General features: G+C 39.0%; 1 protein-coding gene across 1 annotated transcript in view; it reads right to left on the bottom strand.

The window, feature by feature from the left end:
• ACTN2 (actinin alpha 2) overlaps nt 1-9417 on the bottom strand; it is a 67553-nt gene extending 58136 nt beyond the window's left edge. Inside the window, exon 1 of the mRNA XM_005518514.3 lies at nt 8998-9417. Within this exon, the coding sequence (XP_005518571.1) occupies nt 8998-9132 (135 nt within the window). The 5' untranslated portion in view covers nt 9133-9417. The remainder of the gene's footprint in view (nt 1-8997) is intronic.
• Between the last annotated feature and the right edge of the window lie 11155 nt (nt 9418-20572).

The following is a 20572-nucleotide window of genomic DNA, read 5'->3' as shown; positions in this document are numbered from 1 at the left end:
CATAGCACAAAGGAACTCCTCTAGGTGAAATAATACCCCAGAGCTACACAATAATTTATAGTTGGTTGTGTGAGGGGTTTTTTTGGCTTTTTTTAAATTTGAATTCCATGCAGCTGGGTACCAGTTTTCTTCACATTAAAGAGTGCCATGTCTTAAGTCTTGCAGCAGTGAAAAGCTACACTAGTGCTAAGATTAAATATAAAACGGAGTTTAAAAAAAAAATCACTTAATGCTAGATAGTTAAGCCTTTCTGTGACTGCCAAAATAGCAGGCTGATTTTCAAAGGTGCAAAATAGACAGAAGTTCCTCCTGACGTCAGTGGAAATGCCTGGGTGTTCAACACCTATAAAAAATATGAGTGTTTCCTTAGATGCTTAAGGAATAATCATGGATGCTAATTTTAGCCTGGGGTAGTCACTTTCCACAGACTCCTGCTATGGTAGTGGGGGTGAGCAAGGCTTTTCAGAGGGGCAATTAAGATTAGAATCTGTCTGCTCTAAATTAGGTTCTGCAAGTTATCAAAGTAATGGATGGCTGGACTTCTTTAATTTACAAGTTTTTTGAAGAGAAATAAAAACAAACATCAGATTTCAAGTGGAAGGAATGCTGGCAATTAAGAGCAGTTGGGAGTAAGCATTTGAGGTAAATGGAAAATCTTACTCATATCAAGTACAGTTAACACTTATCACTGCCATCTGCAAAGCCAGCACGTAGGTATTAGAGCCACCACTTTGGAGATAAGGATATGGACAAAGTGATGTGCCCTGTAACTCAAAGTGGGCAAAACCAGGACCAGACACAGAAGCAGCAGTACTCCTTCTTGCACTTAGGACATAAATTTAAGATTTATTTTCTCCTCTCTGTGCCCAGTCAGAAATTTTAGGTCCAATTATAGGAACTAACTAAAAATTAGCCAGACAGCTGTCACCCTCTGCTTCCCCCTAGACAGGCCTTCAAAATATGAAGTGTATTTCTACAAGTTACCATTTCAAGTAGGAGTCACTTTGACAAAAAGAGATTATTGCATTGCAGAGCATTGCCTCTGTCTCTTCCTGCAGAGCAGTGACACCTGCCCTGTAAGCCTTTCACACCAATTCTTTGAGGATTACTGAGACCACACTGCCTCGATCTGAAGTGTTCCTTGTACTGCCAGCAGGAAGAGCCACTACAGGTTCTGTAATGAAACAGGCACAGAGGGTGATCATAACACTGTGATTGCTGGTTAAACTATGTGATAAGAGGAGAACCTTCTATCTTTAAATATATGCCAAGTTTTATCATGTAGAAATAGAGCATTGTGTAGGACCTGTATAGTTATTAAAACTTTGAGGCATCAAGTCTCTCAACCTGAGACATATTTCAAACCAACAAATCCAGAGATATAAGAACAAACACCACACACTCTTATCACAGCATTCCATGAAATGGTGTTCCTCAAACACTGAAGATGGGAAAACTACCCCAAACTACCAGGAATGAAACTTAATTAAGGAAGAAATGGAGTGCTCAGTGTGAATACACTCTCTTTCTGGTATCGGCTGACAGTAAAGAATGCATGGCCATAAAGCAGATATTCACTCAGTCAGCAATTTCTCAGTGCTCACAGTGGAGGAATACCACATCAGCAACACATTGTTTATCCCAACAATTATGGCTCAGAAGAAATTATGCTTGGCAGTAAAGCTGTTGAAATCAATTCAACTTTGCCAACTGTGAAAGCACTTTTATATTTGTTTATTTGTGAGGGTATAAAATAACACACAGGAGGGTTGTTTTTTGACTTGAGACAAAGCAAAGCATCTAATCATACCATCTAATTCTATTTCATTGATGTGTTTCTTCCTGCATCACATCTACCTGCATTCCAGCTGCAAATCCAATGCATTCTTCTGTAAGCAGGGCCTGCAGTACAATTTCTAAAATACCACTAATATTTATACATTAATCACCATTTGCAACTAAAGAAAATCTTAATGCTCAGTCTTTTTGAAATTAATCAGTAGAACTGTACAGTGCAATTCAGAAATTACTAGCTAAATTAAAAGTCATTAAATAGATCCGAATTTATGCAAGTGATCAATTCATGTGAGGCATTTGTTGGCATCTGATTTTTCCATCATAATGATGTCTTTTGTCTTGCGAGAGAACAGAAGGGTTTTAATGAAAGATTTTGACCCAGCTCCATTGGCCAAAAGCAGTCAAAATTAATTTTGCAAAGCTGTTTTAGTTTAATTTGGAAATTGATGATGGAATCATGATATTTTCTTACTGATATTCATCAGTTTACAGAATTTACCCCAGCCCTGCTTTTGCTTGCACAGGGCTAGAAATTGTATAAGCACAGATTCATTTTTACTGTGGTCTCAGGGCCAAAAACCCTCAGAGCTCGTCCAAGCGAACATCTTCTATGCCTCTCTTTTCAACTCTCCAGTGACTCAAACACAGATTTGGGCAAGATGCAGACATCCCACCCCCAGGAGATTATTGCAAAGTCCACTGCTTAACGCACAGCTTTTCTCTAGCTCTTAAGCACATTGGTTGCAGCTTATGGAAACCCACTTAGACCCATACTTTCTTCCAATCCTTATTGTCTTACTAATTGGATCAACATATCTACAGAATGAAATTTTACTATACAAATTTCAGGGGAGGTTGTGGTGTGTATCTATGAGTGAATGAAGCAGGTAGCCTTTGCTTCCCATTATAAAATGGTTCATATAATTTCTTTTCATAATCTGTTGCTGGCAGATATTTGGGTGTCAATGGCAATTAACAGCTGTGGGAATTACCATTTTGACAACACTTAAAAGCATACAGAACCTGGAATGGGTTAACATTGAGAAGTTCATTTGAGTTCAAATAGAAAATGTAATATTGAGTAATATATTGACTTCTCTCACTCAGTACTGGTAGAGGAAACCCTCCCATTCAAATAAAGTACCTACATAACCATTTCTAGCAAAGTTAATTTCATAATAGTTTTCTTTGATTTTTTTTCTTTATATACCAGCACCACAGCATTCAGGGCTGCACACCTTATTGACAGCTTCCAAGACAAAATATGACAGTTCCACTATCCTTTCAGCATGTTCCTCTCAAGCACCATTCCATGCAAGTAACATCAGCAAGAGGAATTTAACATGTTACTATTTTAAAAAGCACTAATCTCTAAGAGGCAAATTGTACAGAACAAGCCATAAACACGTGCCCTATTTCTACAGAGACTCTTTCTGCTCTCAAGGCAGCTCTTCATAGGATGAAATAAATTGCCACTCCATGGCCTTCTGTTGCATCAGTGTCTCTAATACTCGGGACAGTTGCAGTATATGCTGAGAAATCAAGACACGTTGTTGCAGAAAAAAAAAAAAAAAAAGTTTGTCTATTGACTACCAAGTTCTCAGGCAGACCTATGGGGCCATCTCCCACTGACAATACACATAGAATTTAAAAGAAAACAAGAGATGTTCTTTGTGTGTTCCTAATGCTAGAGCTTTTGACATCCACTGCTTGAAAAGAAAAATCTTGATGCACCCGAAGGGGGAGCATTTGTCCTTGGAATGTTGATACTTTTGTTGTTTTGTTTTGTTTCCTAAGGTGCACTTTGCATCTACAGTAACATGTATCATTTGGCAGGACATTGCTATTCTATACAAGACAGTCAAATACTTGCTGAACACTAGGGAAAAAAGTCTTAAAAAGGGGAAATTGTTGGCACTTTTTAACTGTTAATACTAATAGAAAATCCTGTGTTTCAGCCACCAGAATTCCCATGGCACCTACATGATCCTAATTATCTGCAGAAAAGGTATAAGGAGGGAGAGAACTGTGGTGTAGGACTCAGCATATGAAACAGCATATGCTACCACAGCACATGGTTTTTCCATTATCATTCTGCTTTTGACTCTGGATGATTTTCCTCTTGGCATATTCAATCCCCTCCTGAAAGCAGTTCTAAAACTACTCAGCTCTTTATAAGAAATATAAGAAATATCCTCTTTATAAGAAATATGTGACTGTTAACAGTACTAGGAATAGCACTAGTTAGTATAGTCCTAGTTAGTACTAGGAATAAGTAATGAGAAGGTTCATACTGTCTCAGAAAGGAGAGGACTTTTTGCTTCCCTCACACCTCCTACATTCATGTGCAGACCCTGCTCATGTTTCTCACTTGCAGAGGGGAATCCGTGCCTTCTCAACAATCCCACTGGTATTCCAAATGGGTAAAAAGTGCCACCTCGGTGAAAACCCTCTAGTGGTGGTTTATGTGTCTGCCATGCGAGCCTAACCCCAAGGCTCATTATTCAATAGTAAAAGAATTTTACATGGTCTAAAACAAACAAACAAAACCCAAACCAATTTTATTCCCAGATAATCTCAGTAAAAGAGGAAGACCTAGGCTGGAATGCCCTTTACACATTGCAGATATTGTTATATTCTCCACAACAATGATTTCAATCTGGAGTCTGTAAACCCATGAGAATATAGTACTTAATTTTGCTTGTGGCATCCAGCTTCTCCTGCCAACCCTTTTCTGCCTTACATTTATTTTTCATTCATTCATCCTTGCTTATTTTTGTCACCCAGTGAAGAATGAAGTTGTTTCTTTCCACTACATCTGTCTTCTCACTCACCAGTAGAATTCTTACAGGAAGAGGTTTCTGATAAGAAACCAACTTAGATTCCATCCATAGAAGACCAAGCAAACTTTAGAGTAAATCCGGGATACTGACTGTAACTCTATAAATAGACTCTGAAGTCAGACTGAACACAAGGTCAATTTCTCTTTCAGGCTGCAATGAACCTCTCAAATCTGCTGAATTTAATAAAGCTGCAGCAACAAAAGAAAAATAAGAACATTGCCCATAATCCATAGTTCTGATAGCTCCTGCCAAATAATTTGCCATACATGTGATTTCCAAATGCCTTTTTTTTTTTTTTTCTTCCCCTTTTTGCTTGCAAGGACAACAGGAGTTATATTACCAGCCAAAGGAGGTAATGCAGATAAATCCTTACAGGTCACACTGGAAATGTAATCTGATAGGCACTGCTGAAGATTGAAAACACACAGCTTTTTTCCTTAAGAATCTTTTCCAAAGTCCTCACTCATGCACAACATTCAGTGTCACTAAGGAGATCTGCATTCAGAAACAGGGCAATATCAAGGTAAATAAGTATTTTACATCTTCTTGTTTATTTTATACCAGTACAAAAACCCCATCCAAATGGTCACCATTTACATTGACATCTACATTAGAACTCTTCTGCATTAACAAAGCAGTGGTACCAGGGCTACAGAGCAAGCTAGAGTGAGATAATTCAACTAAAACAATATCAGTAAGGCAAGGAACATGTTTCCAGTTCTCTCCTTACATGTGTTAGGACACTAGTGTCAGACATGTATTAATGACTGAGAAGGCACATGTTAAATATGTGAACTCAGTTTAATGCCCTACAATACAATGCAACTGCCATGAAAAAGGGATCACACTTGTTTCACAACCTTCCTTGGAAATCTAACAAACCACATTTCACATCAAAGTTGTAAGAAAGCACACTCACTCTTATAATTACTTATAGCAAAAGTTGCAAATAGGCGAGTGCTGTTCAACACATGGCTCACCAAGCAGTGTTGGCAGATCAAAAACATTGCAAAAATACAGTGTGTGTGCATTTCAAGTAGCACTGCTGTTCTTGGTTTCCTAAGCTAAGAGACAATGCATTTCCTTATGTTCCTTTTAGTTCTACTGAGATACAGGGTAGCAAAAACTAAAAAGTTTGTTGAGTCTGTTAACTTTTCTTGAAAGCCTAATAAATAAATTTGTTACAAAGAAAAGAGAAATTATGTTGTAAGTCTTCCATTATAAACGGGTATGATTTCCACTTCCACTCCAGTTCAGCAGAGTAGGGACTGAAAGACAGCTGATCTCTAGTCTGACAGACCACAGAACCAATCCCTTCTACCAGTTCTTACAAGTATCACTGCTGTCCTCTTTCTACCAGTGAGAAAACAGAGGAGAGCTGACCTTGTCTAGGGTTACAGAGCAGAATGAAGAAAATAATCCCACCCTCTCTAGCCAGGCATTCTAATTTCCAATATTTTTTTTTATTTCTGTGTAGTTCTGAAGAAACATGGGGCCACTTCCATAGATCTTTCAGGTGCTGTTTTAGCACACATGGGCAGTGGAAGCACAGTGGGTCAAAGAGCAGACTTCAGAAGTCTTCCATCTCATGGTACACATCCGTATATTCAAAAGACACAAAAGCCATGGTTCCCTAACTATTTTCTACTGTAGACAGCATGTCCATCCAAAATACAATTTTAGTTTTCTTTAAAGTTGCTGTCTGAAATGCCCAACCACATTTAAGTTTTTGCCAAGAGCATCTAATACAAAAATGATCAAATTGTTGCATTTTCTTGATATCCTGAGTTGACACAGGCTAAATGTTACCTCAACTAAATCATTTAAATTGCTGTTCACATTCAGAGAGACTGTGCTAAACTACAACTCGGCTTTCTTTCCTCTAGTGTTCTTCATATATTTTTGGACATCTGCGACCACCAAGGAGCCTGGATTACAGCAGACCATAATACTCTACGAACCACGGTTATAATTAGGCGTCACCTCCATTGTAATCCTATGGACGTCATCATGTGTTACCAGCATCTGTTGACAGATTTCATACCAGGCATATCACTGAAATGGCAAGTCTGGAGAGGGCAGCCCACAATAGAAACAATGGCACTTATTTTTGGTTTGTTCCAAGACTGCCTAATAGAAAATATATGCTGCCAACTGCCAGGGCTCCACCAAGATCACTTCTGAATATTGTATTACCAATTAGAACAAAGATCTGTGCCCATGTACTTGTAATCATCTCCTAATGAATAAGGAAACTAAGAAAGCACTTTCTGCAACTGTCTTAGCACAAATTAGGAAAAGACAGAAGCCTTGACATTCCACAAAGTTTATCAGTCCCTTTATCATGCGAATAGTTACTTTTCATGTGATAATAAATTCAGATTTCTTTCCAAGATGAGGAATAAGGATCCCCTCTTGTAAATTTTATTTGAATATGGTATCATATTAATATTAAAACTAAACCCTGGGAAGTGGCAACATTAAGTAGCAGAACCACACTCTCTATGGAAGCAAAACAGAGTCTGCTTTAATTTGACAGTGTGGAAATCTGACTTTCTGCTGAAGTATTGCCTGTTCAGAGGAATGGAAACATAAAATTTTCAGTGCAGTATAATTGCTCCCCACTTTCCTGAAAAAATCAAGAGACTTGTTGTAAAAATAAGAATGTCCACCTAATCCATGTTCTCTTTACTTTTTTAACATTTAGCTGCATTGAAGGAAAACTGTATTAGAGTGCATTGGTATCTAGTAACCTGCCCATTTTCTTTTGAAAACAGAATTCTCTGAAATAGTGGACAATTGAATCCTAATCAGATGTAACACAACATCTTACAGCTGAGCAGTTTCAAATCACTAAAGCACTGCAGCACCAAGATAATTTTCATTCTCATTATAAAACACTATAGTTCAATATATGAAGAGTGCCAAATTAAAACAAATGCCAGTGCTGATGAGTACAACATAATTATTCATTCAGCAGCATCTGGTAGTTCAAGAAAATTGAACTTCAAATTAGAATAGAACTTCTCCCCCTATCCTCACACAGCAGAATGTGAACAGGTATGAATGTAAGAAAATGAACAAAACCAGCTAAAAATATAGGAGAGAGGCTACAAACTAAATCTGAGAGGAGAATATTGCTTCTACAAATTTTAATGGAAAAGCAAACCCACTGGCCCAAACTATTTTAACGACTCTTACTTTTATAATTACACTTTTATAGTGTAGCTTTTATAGAAGCTGTAACAGTGGGACAGACTGTCATAAGATCTAAATTGGCACCTTCTACTTAAGCTTCCCATCTATGTAAAATGCACATTCAACCTTATTGTCCAGAGCACTGTCCCTCACTCCCTCCCTTTTTTCATTCTTGTAACCAGCAGATAACCTTTTAATCCCAGATCTGTCAGCTGTGACTTCAACATCACCTTTTAAATAAGGAAGCAATAAATCCTTTGCATTATTTCATCTTTCTTTTCCATATGCAACTTAAAACTTAATGTTATGAAATTAGATATTGCAAATATTACTAAAGTACCGAAACATTGACATGACTGCTGCTGGGATCATAATTTGTGCCTATGTTCAGAAAACGAACATGGGCAGTATTGGTGACACAACAGTGCCAACACTACAACCTACAAGGCAAGAAGCAGTTCTTTGAAAACTGTGTATTCCAAGGAGTTTAGAGACATGGGGTTTGGGTTTTTTTCCCAGACAGTGAACTAGCATATAGGAACATAAAAATGACATACAGTTTTCCAAATATAGCCTGGATATATTTCCAGGCAATATTTTCCTTGTCAGGTCATACAGTCAGAATGGAGATAAATAATAAATTCTAATAAGGGCCGACTTGCAAGATCACAATTTCAAGAGTGATTTCTCAGTCTGCTCTCAGAAATATTGCAAACTTTTTTGCACACTAATTTGGAACCATCTCATTCATCTCTCTTTATAATTGATATTTACTCTTTATGAAAATCAATCAGGCACACACATCAATTCAGAGTCTGCTTTCCAAAAGGAAGATCCAGGAAGTGAAGTTAAAAGTTACTGATACATAAATCTAGTGGTACTGACAGAATACTTACAGTGCAATATAAAAATAAACTCCTGACTTCTGTAAATTATTTTCATCTGACATAAGCTTCACTTAAGAATCAAAAAAGTGAATGCTTTATCCCAAAAATATGGCATAGCTACTATACATCATATAAATGGCTTATACAACATAAAATATATTTTATTAGAACCCCTTGCTGCACAACCCCGACAATTCCAGACACAGCATGGCAGTAAGATAGGGCTTCACTCCACACAGAAGCACACAGACAGATACACATCATTTCCAGACCTTCCTTTGCTGTTTCTCCCATGCTGGGTCCAGGAGCAGGTCCCTGTCCCACTCTTCTTCTTGGGTCATGTACTCATCTTCTTCATAGTTGTAGGTGTACTGCATGTTTGTTTCTATCTGATTCATGCTATTCATGCTACCCGGGGATCAGCTTCAGCTGCTGTGGCTTCTGCTACGATTTAAGTTGAGTTTACTTGCTGAGAGGTTGTAAGCAGCAGTGTCTTTTTTCCTTCTTTCTTTCTGATTTTTTTTTTTTTGTGCTTTTTTTTAATCTTTTTCCAAGGTGTCAGGGAATGAATATCGACTAATCTTGCTGAGAGCAGAGGCTGAAACTGCCAGGTAGGCGCTGACCCGTGGTGACCTTCCTTCGTTCCCCGTGTCCCTGTGTGCCGCTGCTGCTGTCGGTCCCGGTGGCTGACCCTGCGGAGGAGCCCGGCGCGGCTCCGCGCCGCCGCTTATTATCCCCGCCGGGCCGTCACGTGGGCCCGGCCCCGCCGCGGGCAGCGGGCGGGCAGCGCTGCCCCTCGGCCGCCCCTCGCCTGACCGACTGCTCTTCCAACCTGCTACACACCTGCCCTTTGCTCCGCTTTGCTTTCCTCTCTTACGCACGTGTGTTCCTGCTCCCCAAGACCCTCCTGCCATCTGCTAATGCAGTTCGGCATTGCTCGGTCTGAGGTCCGTGTCCCCCCTTGAGCCACTTCGCACTTTCAGATTAAGGATCGCACAACCCAGGTGTGATGTCCAAGGACACCCAGGTGATCAAACGTTTTCCAGTGGAAATAGGTCTGGAGTTAACCAGACAGCATGGAAGCACGACTTTAGAAAGCAACGCGTATCTTTTTGCTCAGGAAACGCGCTCAGTAAACCCAAAAGCAGGCACCAAGAAGCACATACAAAGCTCTGTGGAACCAGTAACTTTACAAGTGTGTGGCAGGAACCATTGGCCCGTGCTTTCCACAGGGCAGAATCTCAAAGGATAGCGCTGAGATCAAGCATCCTGGCAAGCACGTCCGGTATCTCCCGTGCCCTATCATTTCACTTGCTTTGGCAACGATGTTTCTTCTGGGAATTGGCAAGTTTACTACGTTCTTCGTGGCGCTTGTCATTACTGCCTGCACCTAGCATAAGCCAAGGTCATCTTCTCTAGCGGTGTCCACACTGGATACAATAGGAACCTCACGTAGAAAATGAAAATGCTCACCAAAGCTGAGCTCTTAGAAGCCTTAAGTTACAAAATCAGGTGTAAGGGGAAGCTGTGCTCATTAAAGGCTCTAAGCCAATGGGAATGAATTACCAGGATAATTTACACCTAGACAGCATGTGTCCTCCATTTGATATTGCTAACTAAAGCTGTTTTCTTCCAAGTCACCTTCTATCCCTTAACTCCAAGCAATATAGAGTAACATGTACACATGCACAGAAAACACCTACTCCTCATCTCAAAAACACTTTGTAAATGCAGCACTAAGGTTGCAAATTGGAATTCAACAATAACAGCAAGCTGAACTTCTGAAGACTGATGTACATACTGTCAGATAAATAGTCTGAAAATTAAATTCCAAATCCAAGCAGCCAGACAGAATCACATGCTTTTCACGTGCTCAGTCCAAATACTCTCCAGGTTGCTACACCTCTATCTACATAACAAAGCAAATGCTATGCTTAGACTTTTTTGCCCAAATGCAGATGAGCATTCTCTTAGGACACTCTGAGACCATATCAAATAGCAATTATAAAACAACACAATTTATGTATGTGGACATTATATGTATGCTGGTGTAACTTGTGGGATTTATTTTTATAGCTTAGTAGTCACCTTTGGTTTTCAATACAAGTCTAACTACAATCACTTAAATGATAATTCAAGCCTTCTTCATTTCTTCTTATTCACTATATAGAGCACAGGAGAAGTTTTTAAAGGAAATGCTGGAAGAAGTCAGAGGAGTCCTAGAAGTACACACATAAATTGCAGCACTGTGACCCAGAGCTGCCCACTATGCAAAGAGCTCTCCTGCACTGTGGTTCATGGGAGGGGAGCCACTGCAACCAGCTTTTCTCCTTTCCTTGGCACTGCCTTGTCTGGGGATCTACATGGATGGAAATGGTTCTGCACCAGTCCTCACTGTGCACAGGTGAGCCTTACAGGTAATGATGGCTTCAGCCAGGGAGGTATTAGCTACAACTCACATTTTATTTGTTGGTCCTCACCCTCTAATACAGGCCAGGGTGCCCACCTCAGCCATGGAATAAAAACTGAGGTGCTTTGGCAAAGAATTTCTTTGACAAAGAATATCCAATCCTGTGGATTAGGACTGCAATCAGACCCATGTCTAGATTTCTAGAAATCAAAGGACATTCTACCCAAATTTTCTAGAATTCTTAAAGAAAGTTATTGTTTCATAAAATAATTGGATTTTCTCAAAATACAGCTAGCCACTGCTGCAAAGGTACTACTGTTCATTTTTCCACGTTTAATTGGTACATAGGTAAACACTACTTGAAAACAAAGCAAATAAAATGTTTTCCTTGTTCCTAGGAACCAACAGCCAGAACCATAGCATCTCTCAGCTAGTCTGAGAGATTAAAGAAACCAAGTGTTTCAAGATCCACTTCGGCTAGGTTATATTAGTCAATTTTGAATAAAAAAAAATATTTCTGAATGAAAAAACAAAATTTTTGGTTCAGCATTGTCAGTTTGCATTTTGGGAGAGTTGGGCTTTTTACCTGTGAAACAGGAAGCTAAATGGAATAGCCCTATTCTTAAAAAAAATCCTGCCTATCTTGATGGAAACTGACCTGCTTTAGGTTCTCTAACTAACTGCTTACTGCCTCTTAATCAGACAGCATGAGTAGGCAGGGGAGATATTTATAGATGGAGCTTTAGGAGGAGTATCTGGTATTTTGTTTACTACTTTAATTTAATTTTATAAACTAACTGTGTGGATGGTAATGAGAAGCATATGAATGGAGGTCTGGAGTGGAAAGAGAGCCAAACTTGATGCAGAAAGGGAGCTGCCTCTTTCAGGTCAACAAGAGAATAGGAAAACTGTGCCTAGCACAGTAGTATGAAAAAGCAATTTGCTTTACCAAGCTTCTTCCCACATCAGAGGTAGGTTAGGACTACTCCCAAATAAAGCTGGCAGAGCTGCATAGCCACAAACTATGTGTGCCCAGGGAGAAGGAAAATAAAAACAAAACAGAAATAAGCAACCTGAGCAGGAAAGAAAGGATAAAAGTCTCAAAGAGAGAAAAAGAAAAAAACGCAATGAAACACATGAATAGGGAATCTTAAGCTGACATGGCAAGGTACTTGAGAGTCAGCAAGTATATTTAAGATAGAAATGACACAGGTTGTTTACAATGGGGCATGACAAAAGAATACTCATGACTCCCAAACAGATCAGAAAAAATAAGGTAGCAAGGGGAGATCACGAGTAGAGATGGCAGAGCTGAATTGTCGACTACTCTTGTCTTTTATTTGGCAAAAGATGCAGTTGTAGTTCATGCTAGCATGTACACTAGTAAGGGCCTACCCTGGAGAATGGTGCCTTGAACCCAGGAGAGCACTGTGGCAACCAGGCATCACTTCCCATACATGAGGAGCACCAAAAGGCCAGATCTTTCCTGGCAGCAGCAGCAGGACTGTGAGCTCACACAAGTGAGTACCACCCAAGTGAAAGCCTTCTGGTATACTTTGCATGAAGCAACTTGAGAATCAAAGGGCTTTTCTGCCTAAAGGACATTAACCTTTATCATTCTTCTTAATGAAATTGAAGGATTTCACAGAGTTCATATTTAACATTCATTTACTCGTCAAAAGCCATCATATCATCCTTCAAGAACTTTGTCCTTTACATTTTTACTGTTTCTAAGATTTTCATTCCTTCAACATGTTTCTTATGCTTCCCTCTCACAAAATTGTAGAATAAACCAACAACTTTTATTAAAACTTCAAAAGTGCTGAACGCTGCAAGTGTTTCTTTCACCAGATCATTCTTCTATTTGAACTTAATGATATCTAGAATAAGAAATGAGCCAGATTTCTCTATTTAAATAATTGCCTGTGAAACAACCAACTGACATGGAAATGGTCCCCATTAGTTTTCAGCTGTAACACTTCTGTGTAGGTAGTTCATATCTGCCAAAACTGTCTCAGAAAGGCCACAGGAAGATAAAGAATCTTATGAGAGCTCAATCAGTCAGTCTTAAAGTAATCATCTTGTCCTAGTCACAGCCTGTTTCTTTGTGAAAAAGAACAGTAGGATGTTTTCTCAAGAAAGAAGTCAATAAAACGTAAAAGAAAATAAATTCAAAGTGACTATTCTTGTGTGTAAACTGTTAATAGAATCTTACAACAGGGATCAAAAAGCCCCTTTCAAAGCATATCATAACCATCACTTGTACATAAAATACATTTTTGCTTGTAGCAAATATCCACTAGTTTAAAGCTTAACCAACAAAAATCTGAATTATTTAAGAAAATTATGATTTAGATTGGGCCAAAATGCTGGATTCTGTTAAGGTAAGGTGTGTTATAAAATGTATTCATCATTTACTAGAGGTGTTTTGGGGTTTGTTTTCTTTTTTTTGCAACACGTAAGTATAACCTGCCTTCTTCAATGTAAGAAATGCACTATATTGTAAGAAGAAAATCAAGGAATTAAATTTATTATGTAAAGGTAGTATGAATAAACTTTAAACTCACTTAGTATTTCTGAAACCAATACATACATAAGAAAAACAGAAAGAGAGAAGAGAACAGAACCATACATATGGGAACGAAATCCTGATTTTGTCTGAGCTAAGGAAAAGTACTGTGGGCACTGGGCATATTTAGCCCTCCCACATTTAGCACCAAGAAGCACAAACTTTGACTCTGAAAAATCTCCGTGCTACTCATACATGGTGATATTAACTACACAGTAGCTAATTACTTTTTTAAAAAGTTTATTATTTCCAATGACAGGTTTGAAAATAAAAATTAAAAAAGAACAGAAAAATTAATTTGCTGGCTTCAGAGTAGCAACTGTCATTGTCAGAAGATCCCAAAGTGTTTCATCAGCTATATATAGAGACGACTTACTCTGTCCCTGGAATTCAGCCAAGGATGAAGTGTAGCAAGAAACATTTATGGGACCAACAAATACTACCAAAGCATAGCTTGGGCTTCAGGGGTATGGACAAAATGCTGACTGCACTGACATCACTGGCTTTTGCCAACCCTTTGTGCGGAAGGAAAATCACGGGGCTGAGACATGGTGTGACCATGCCAGCTCAAGATGCCCTTATGTGACCTTGAGCAAGTCAATTCAGATAAAATTTTCCCAAAAAGCTGAGTGTAAGCTTGTTAGACTGCTCTCAGTGAGACAAATTAATTTTTCGTGCTGCACTCTGCCATCTCTGAAACAGTGTCAGAAATCCTTCTTTTGGTCCCTAATGTCCACCTAGAAAAGAATTCTCAGGAGCAGAGGCTTTGTCTGTCTAAAAGCCCTGAGGAATCTACACAACAATTATGATTACAGTGTGCTTTACCTATCATACATCTTTCACCTCCATGTTCACCTCTCCAGACTGTGTGGCCTGCACCCAAGCATCCCTAGTGTTATTCTAGGATATCAAGCTTGCTCAGGGATTTAGGGTCCCTTATACCCTTGGAGGTAGTATTCCTACTGTTTGTAGGGCCATGCTTAGAGCCCTGCATCCTGCACAGCAAGCAGATGGCCCTGGTTCTCAGAGAGGGCTCAGGGCAGGTACCAGTAGGAATCAATCAACATCTGATCTCTGCCAGAGTCACTAAGCAGTACTGTGATACTGTAATAACAATCACAGAGCGCAAGGCGAGTGCTGAAAGGTGTGAGGTAGCTGGGCAAACCCCTAGTGATGGCACTGCCAGGCAGCAGCACTGCACAAGATCATACCTTTCATGAATGAGAAGAGCCCTCAGACTTCACATTCTGATGCATTTCTATTCATAGGGAATCACGACACCTGGAGTCCCTTATCCCCTGAGCTAGATTCTTGAGGGTGTCTTTTTGGTTTAATGGTTCTTGTTGGGGTAGGCGCAACTCACAAAGACAGATTAGATCATGGGCTAAATAATATCAGAAGCTTTGATAGCTGCTTAGCACATATTAGAAATGGGCAAAGGAAAAACTGTGAAAAGTATATTGTAATTTCTATACCACACTGCAGCCAGTCTGTTGGCACACTGAAGTTGTGGAGCAACATGCAGTCAGCTACAATGCAATACACACAGGAACAGGTGGGGAAACTACAAATAGGGCTGGCGTAAGAGCGGAAACAATGGCGAGACAGATCCAGGGTTTTAAAAATGGTTCAGTGACGAGAATGCAAGGGGCAGGAGTAGGGGTATAGCATGGCCTGTTACAAACCTTTTGAAGAAACCTTCACACATCATGTGTTCCCAGAATCTTGCCTATGTTCCTATTTTGTGCTGGCTTAGCTTTACCACACAGAGATACTAAGCAAGGAAGAAACTGTGTGACTAGGGCAATGTGAAAGCTGAAACTGATGATACAATTTGTTCTTCATTAATACAACTAGTTAAAAAAATCCCTTTGTAGGCCAGCCTGTGACCCTTAACTGATTTAACTGAAACTGTCATCTAAAATGGCACCACATCATTCAGCAATAGTTCTGGTCACAGTGAGAGAGGGGTGTGTGTGAGAGACTAGGAATGCAAAGACTATATGCCTTTATTTATGTAGAAAGAAACACTGCCAACTAACTTAGAGTTTCCAGACAACAATTATCTGAGGGGCACAGGTTTTAAATCACTGAGGTATGAGGTAGAGATTATGGGCACAGGATATTAGGCACTGCTGTGTTCTAAACTCAGCATTTGAACACATTGACTGACTGACCTTTGACAAGTTGCAGTCTCAATGCTCTCATTTCTCTTTCCAGATACACTAGTGTAGTATCACTATCAATGATACTCAAGTTACACAGTCAAGAAAGCAACCTGGTTGAACAAATTGCCAGTTTGTAAAAAGGAATACTATCTACTTATTTTTCATTCCACAGAAGTGATACAAAGATTAATAAAAGCAGCAAATTCATCCTTGTATACAGCAGCGTTAGGCACAACACTGAATTACAAACAGGGATAACACGTTCTTTATGTATAGCACGAGTTTTCCTTTCTAGAACTGTTGTCCTTCCATGCTGTCCAACAAATTTTTACTCTGACACTCAGTTGCATTAAGAACCAGCACTGAGAAAATGAGCGATGTTCCTGCCATGCCTGATGTACAAACAGCAAGGCCTGAATTTTCCAATTCCAGTTCTAAAGACAATTGTTTCCTTCCAGCTATGATCCCTCTCCCCAACTTCAGACATATTCTTATGTCAGGAGAAATGAGTATCGGTTTTGTACACTGTCCAGTGTTGGACTGCTCTTGAGATCTACTAGCAATAACCTACCCATGGTGAAGGCTGTTGCCTTTTTTCATAGAACATGGACAAGTCCTTTGTTTCTTAACTTGCTCACCTCTCTCCCTGCCTAAGTTCAGTTAAGCATAAGCAGAGGAGGACAGGAGAGCATTTAAATGTTTCTCCACTTTGAAACCAGTTAGTTTTACAATAAACTGGCTAAAGGGCAGTCTAGATCTCTGTTGTGTCCCACAGTTAAATTTGGAATAGCTGTCATCTTCCAGAATTTCACAGCTGAACCAAATTCAACATGTGTAGGGCTTTTTTCTTCTAAGGCACAAGGTGTTCTAGGTAATTTTTCAGTTCATATGAACAGTTACTGGAGGTGGAGTCAGCAACAAAGGTGAAATTACCCCTACAGGCTGTAAGGCTCCACATGTATTTATACAAACTCTCACATTAATTTTTCAGTAGATACAATCTGAACACATCTTCCCCAATAAAAACATTCTGCAGAAAGGTCATTTTGCAACTCAAATGAATGGACTCAAATGTATTTTAGGCTCGTCTGGGGGAAATTATTTTGTCATGAATGTGTTTCTAGAACACCATGACACTTCTTTATTTGTTCCCCATAGTTCAGTCATCCCTTTTTACTACTTTCATTGGTAACCTTGGCACACAGATGATCTATGGGAGATCAGGCTGTTCAGGCCTTACATTTTTAGGGCCTTATTTTTTACTGCGAAAGTTCCAGTGGTGGGAGTCAGGGAAGTCACTGCACTTCCAATTGCAGGAGAGGAAGTTTAAAACAATGCATGTTGGAAATACCAGGAAAATTTAGGATTCTGCTAGGCCTAAAGGTTCAAACCATCAGGTTTACTCAGTGGGGAAAAGGGCAGTATGTAATTGTACTCTGTAAAGCACATAAGGGAAAAGACAAATGCCATACTAACAGCATTCATTATCCTAAAACTATCCACTGTATGGGGAAATGGAAGTATACACAGTTTGGAGTATGTGCCTCAGTTTTCTTTCTATCGACAGGGAATAATACTAATACTGTGAAGTATAAAGAAGTGTGTGAAAATCAAATACCAGATAAATTTGGAATAATTGAAGACAAGTACAAATACTGTGATGACAAGAGCAAAAAACCGTAATTTATGTATTTGGGAACATGCTCCAACTGAGTGCAACAGACATTGACTGAATAAAGAAGAAAAATCATAATGCTATTGAGCACTGCTTATGCAGTACACTGAACAAAGCACAGTTTTTGGGAAAAAAAGTTTGTGACTATGCAAATAAAGTCTGCATTCTGATACATACAAAACAGCTTGGAAAACTTAACTCGGGCATAGTCCACCACTAATTAAATTGTGATCTTGATGTTTTTTTAAGATAACTGCACTACAACTAATTACAAATAAAGTATAAGTTAATTAATTATAAATGGGTTCTGAATTGGAAGACAATTCACACACAATGTCAAGAAAAACACTAAAGGCTGCCAATGCAGCTCATCAGTTGCATAACCCCTACAGCTTCTGCTCAAGAAATAACATCATGTTTTGCATCTCAGATCTGTCTGTTGCAGTTCACACACACGAGTCATTAAATGTACTACAGTGACACAGGCTAGACACATTTTTTTTATTAAATTAGTCATAAATTGCTTAAACTGTTTTGTTGCCCCTCTGCAAATTAAAATGAACCACATACATCACCATACTTTTAAAATCAGTAGGTAATACAAACCAAAGCGACCTCACTGTAAGTAAAGTGAGAAAGATTCTGAAGAGTAACCTCTCCCATGCAGTCAGTATTTGAGAGGATTATGGCAGGAAGTATTTTGCCACCAGGCTTATTTAAAAGAAATGTATCAGCATCAGTGCCAGAAGCACCTAATTCTCAGTGCTCCACACTCCCCTTCACAACATGTTCAAACCCAGACTGCCTCACTGGCCCTATACTAAGTGCCTGTCAAGCCTTGTGCAGAAATAGTACCCTCATCCCCGTGTATCCAAGGAATTGCCTCTGATGTCACAGGGTCCCTTAGTCTCTCTCAAGTAGTTTCTCTGCAGAGAGTTCCCTTAAGTCCCCAATATGGACAGTGCAGGCAGAGTGTCAGAGAGTAAGAGACACAGTAGAGAAACCACTGACGCGCACTTGTCAGTAAGAGCTGTTAGCAGCTATCTAGAATATCGCCAGTTGTCAAGACTACTTTATGCAAGGCTGCAAGGCACAGAAACAGCAGGGCCACTATTTTAATTCTGAAAACATGACTCCTCTAGTATTGAGTAAATCAGTAAATCTGGAGATGTAGGCTTATTAGTAAAACTCAGATGCATACCCTCATCTAAAACACTACTTCTTCGAATAACAGGGGTTCTTTCCCCCCTCAAAGAATCCCCAAAATATATAAGAGCATGAATAGTTTCCAATCCACAATGAAAGCAAATACAAAAGCCAAACATTTTTTTAAATGGCACTGAAATGCAGAGAAAAAATTAGTGGATTTTTGTGACTGCAGACACTCTGTGTGATTGAGTATCATGAAAATGTACTTTCTGACTCTTTAATACTTTTAAAATATAATAGTATTCATATCTCTTATATATGTATGCATATATACATACACAAACAATAAAAAATGTTCTGTTTTTCTCAGTGTTTACAGAGCCACTGCGCCAGGCGTTACATGAACATATAACTTATTCCTACACAAAAAATATGTAAAATAATTAAATTTTAGAATGTGAATAAACAAAATATGTAACTGAATATAACTGAACAGCAAAACTGGCAGATAAATATTCTTTTCTGTGCTATTGAATGTGGATCATACCTGTTTTCAGTAATTGTCAAAAAGTTGTGAGCTCATTGTAGTTCAAATCATTCACCAGAAAAGGCCCATGGACTGGCAGTGAGTGAGACAAATGAAAAAATGAAAGCAACACAGACTTCAGTAGCCAGCCTGGGAAAAAGGCTAAAATTTCTAGTACATCCAGATAAGAATGACATTATATATTCTTCAGGAAAAGAGATGTGATTCATCTTAACATTTTTAAAAAGACCCAGAACGTGACTGGCTGATAAGCAAACAGAGGTTTGAACAGCTACAGGTAAGATCTGCTGCTGTTCCAACACCTGTCAATTGCTTGATTAACAGCCAGCTGAAGGAGGTGATATTATGACTGTACTCTGCATTAAGAAAAGTGTTCCATCATGTTCCCTATTGATGACTTCTTTCTCCTTCCCATCCTTCAGTTCATTGTCTCTTCTCCTTCTTACAGCCTTGCTATGAACGATGAGACATGTCTAGTATGCCCCACTTTCCTTATTGTTCGTTACACCCAAGTCCCCAGTGGCCACATTGCTACACTCCCATTACCAAGTTCTCCCATTGTGTTAAACAATCTGACTCACAACTACCACACAGCAGATCTATGACACTTACTTTCTCAGTAGATTGTCTGGCACAGACACCTTTTTATAATAATAAACAGTTAATTTATACACCCAGTATTGTATTCCCCAGGCTAAGAAACACCAGAGCATGACAGAGGACTACACATTCACAGCAATCATGAGAGACATTTTCCTACTTTTCATTGCAACTGTTATGCAGTTTCTATAATCCAGCTTTCCAGCTGACTTTTTACACAAACAAAAAAGTCACAATTCATCAAGCAGCTCAGCACTGAAAGGACAGTTTTTTCTTCCTTGTTTGTCTTCTCCATTTGTCTTCCTTACTCTCCCTGATGCTCCTAGGATAAACTAGACTATCTCAAATGGATACAAATGGATTTACAAAGATGACTATTGCCTACTCTTTTCAAGATGATGCTTTCTATGCACATGTTTGGCTGAAACTAGTTTGCTTATTTTGGGTTTATTTTCTCCTTATGTAGAATATATATTTAAAAGCTTCCTTTATAGCAATTTTGATTCAAAAGCCTTTAGTCTATGTTATCATATCAGAAAGCCTTTAATACAATAAAACCCCCAAAACAGCTTTCCATCACCCCATCTAAAGGGTATCTATTTATTATTAGATCTGGAATGCCGCTAAACATGAGAATTTATGGCTGGGGGAAGCTACAATAGATTTTCAAGGAAATCCAGGAAAACATGACACAGTGGTCAGTAAGTCAATGATGTGCTGGATGCACTG

The sequence above is a fragment of the Pseudopodoces humilis genome, chromosome 3 (assembly GCF_049639895.1).
Source record: "Pseudopodoces humilis isolate 2021_Gansu_Grassland_sample_001 chromosome 3, ASM4963989v1, whole genome shotgun sequence".
Taxonomy (NCBI): Eukaryota; Metazoa; Chordata; class Aves; order Passeriformes; family Paridae; genus Pseudopodoces; species Pseudopodoces humilis.
Note: the sequence above shows the minus strand (reverse complement) of the source record. Positions and strands in the feature narration are given on the sequence as shown.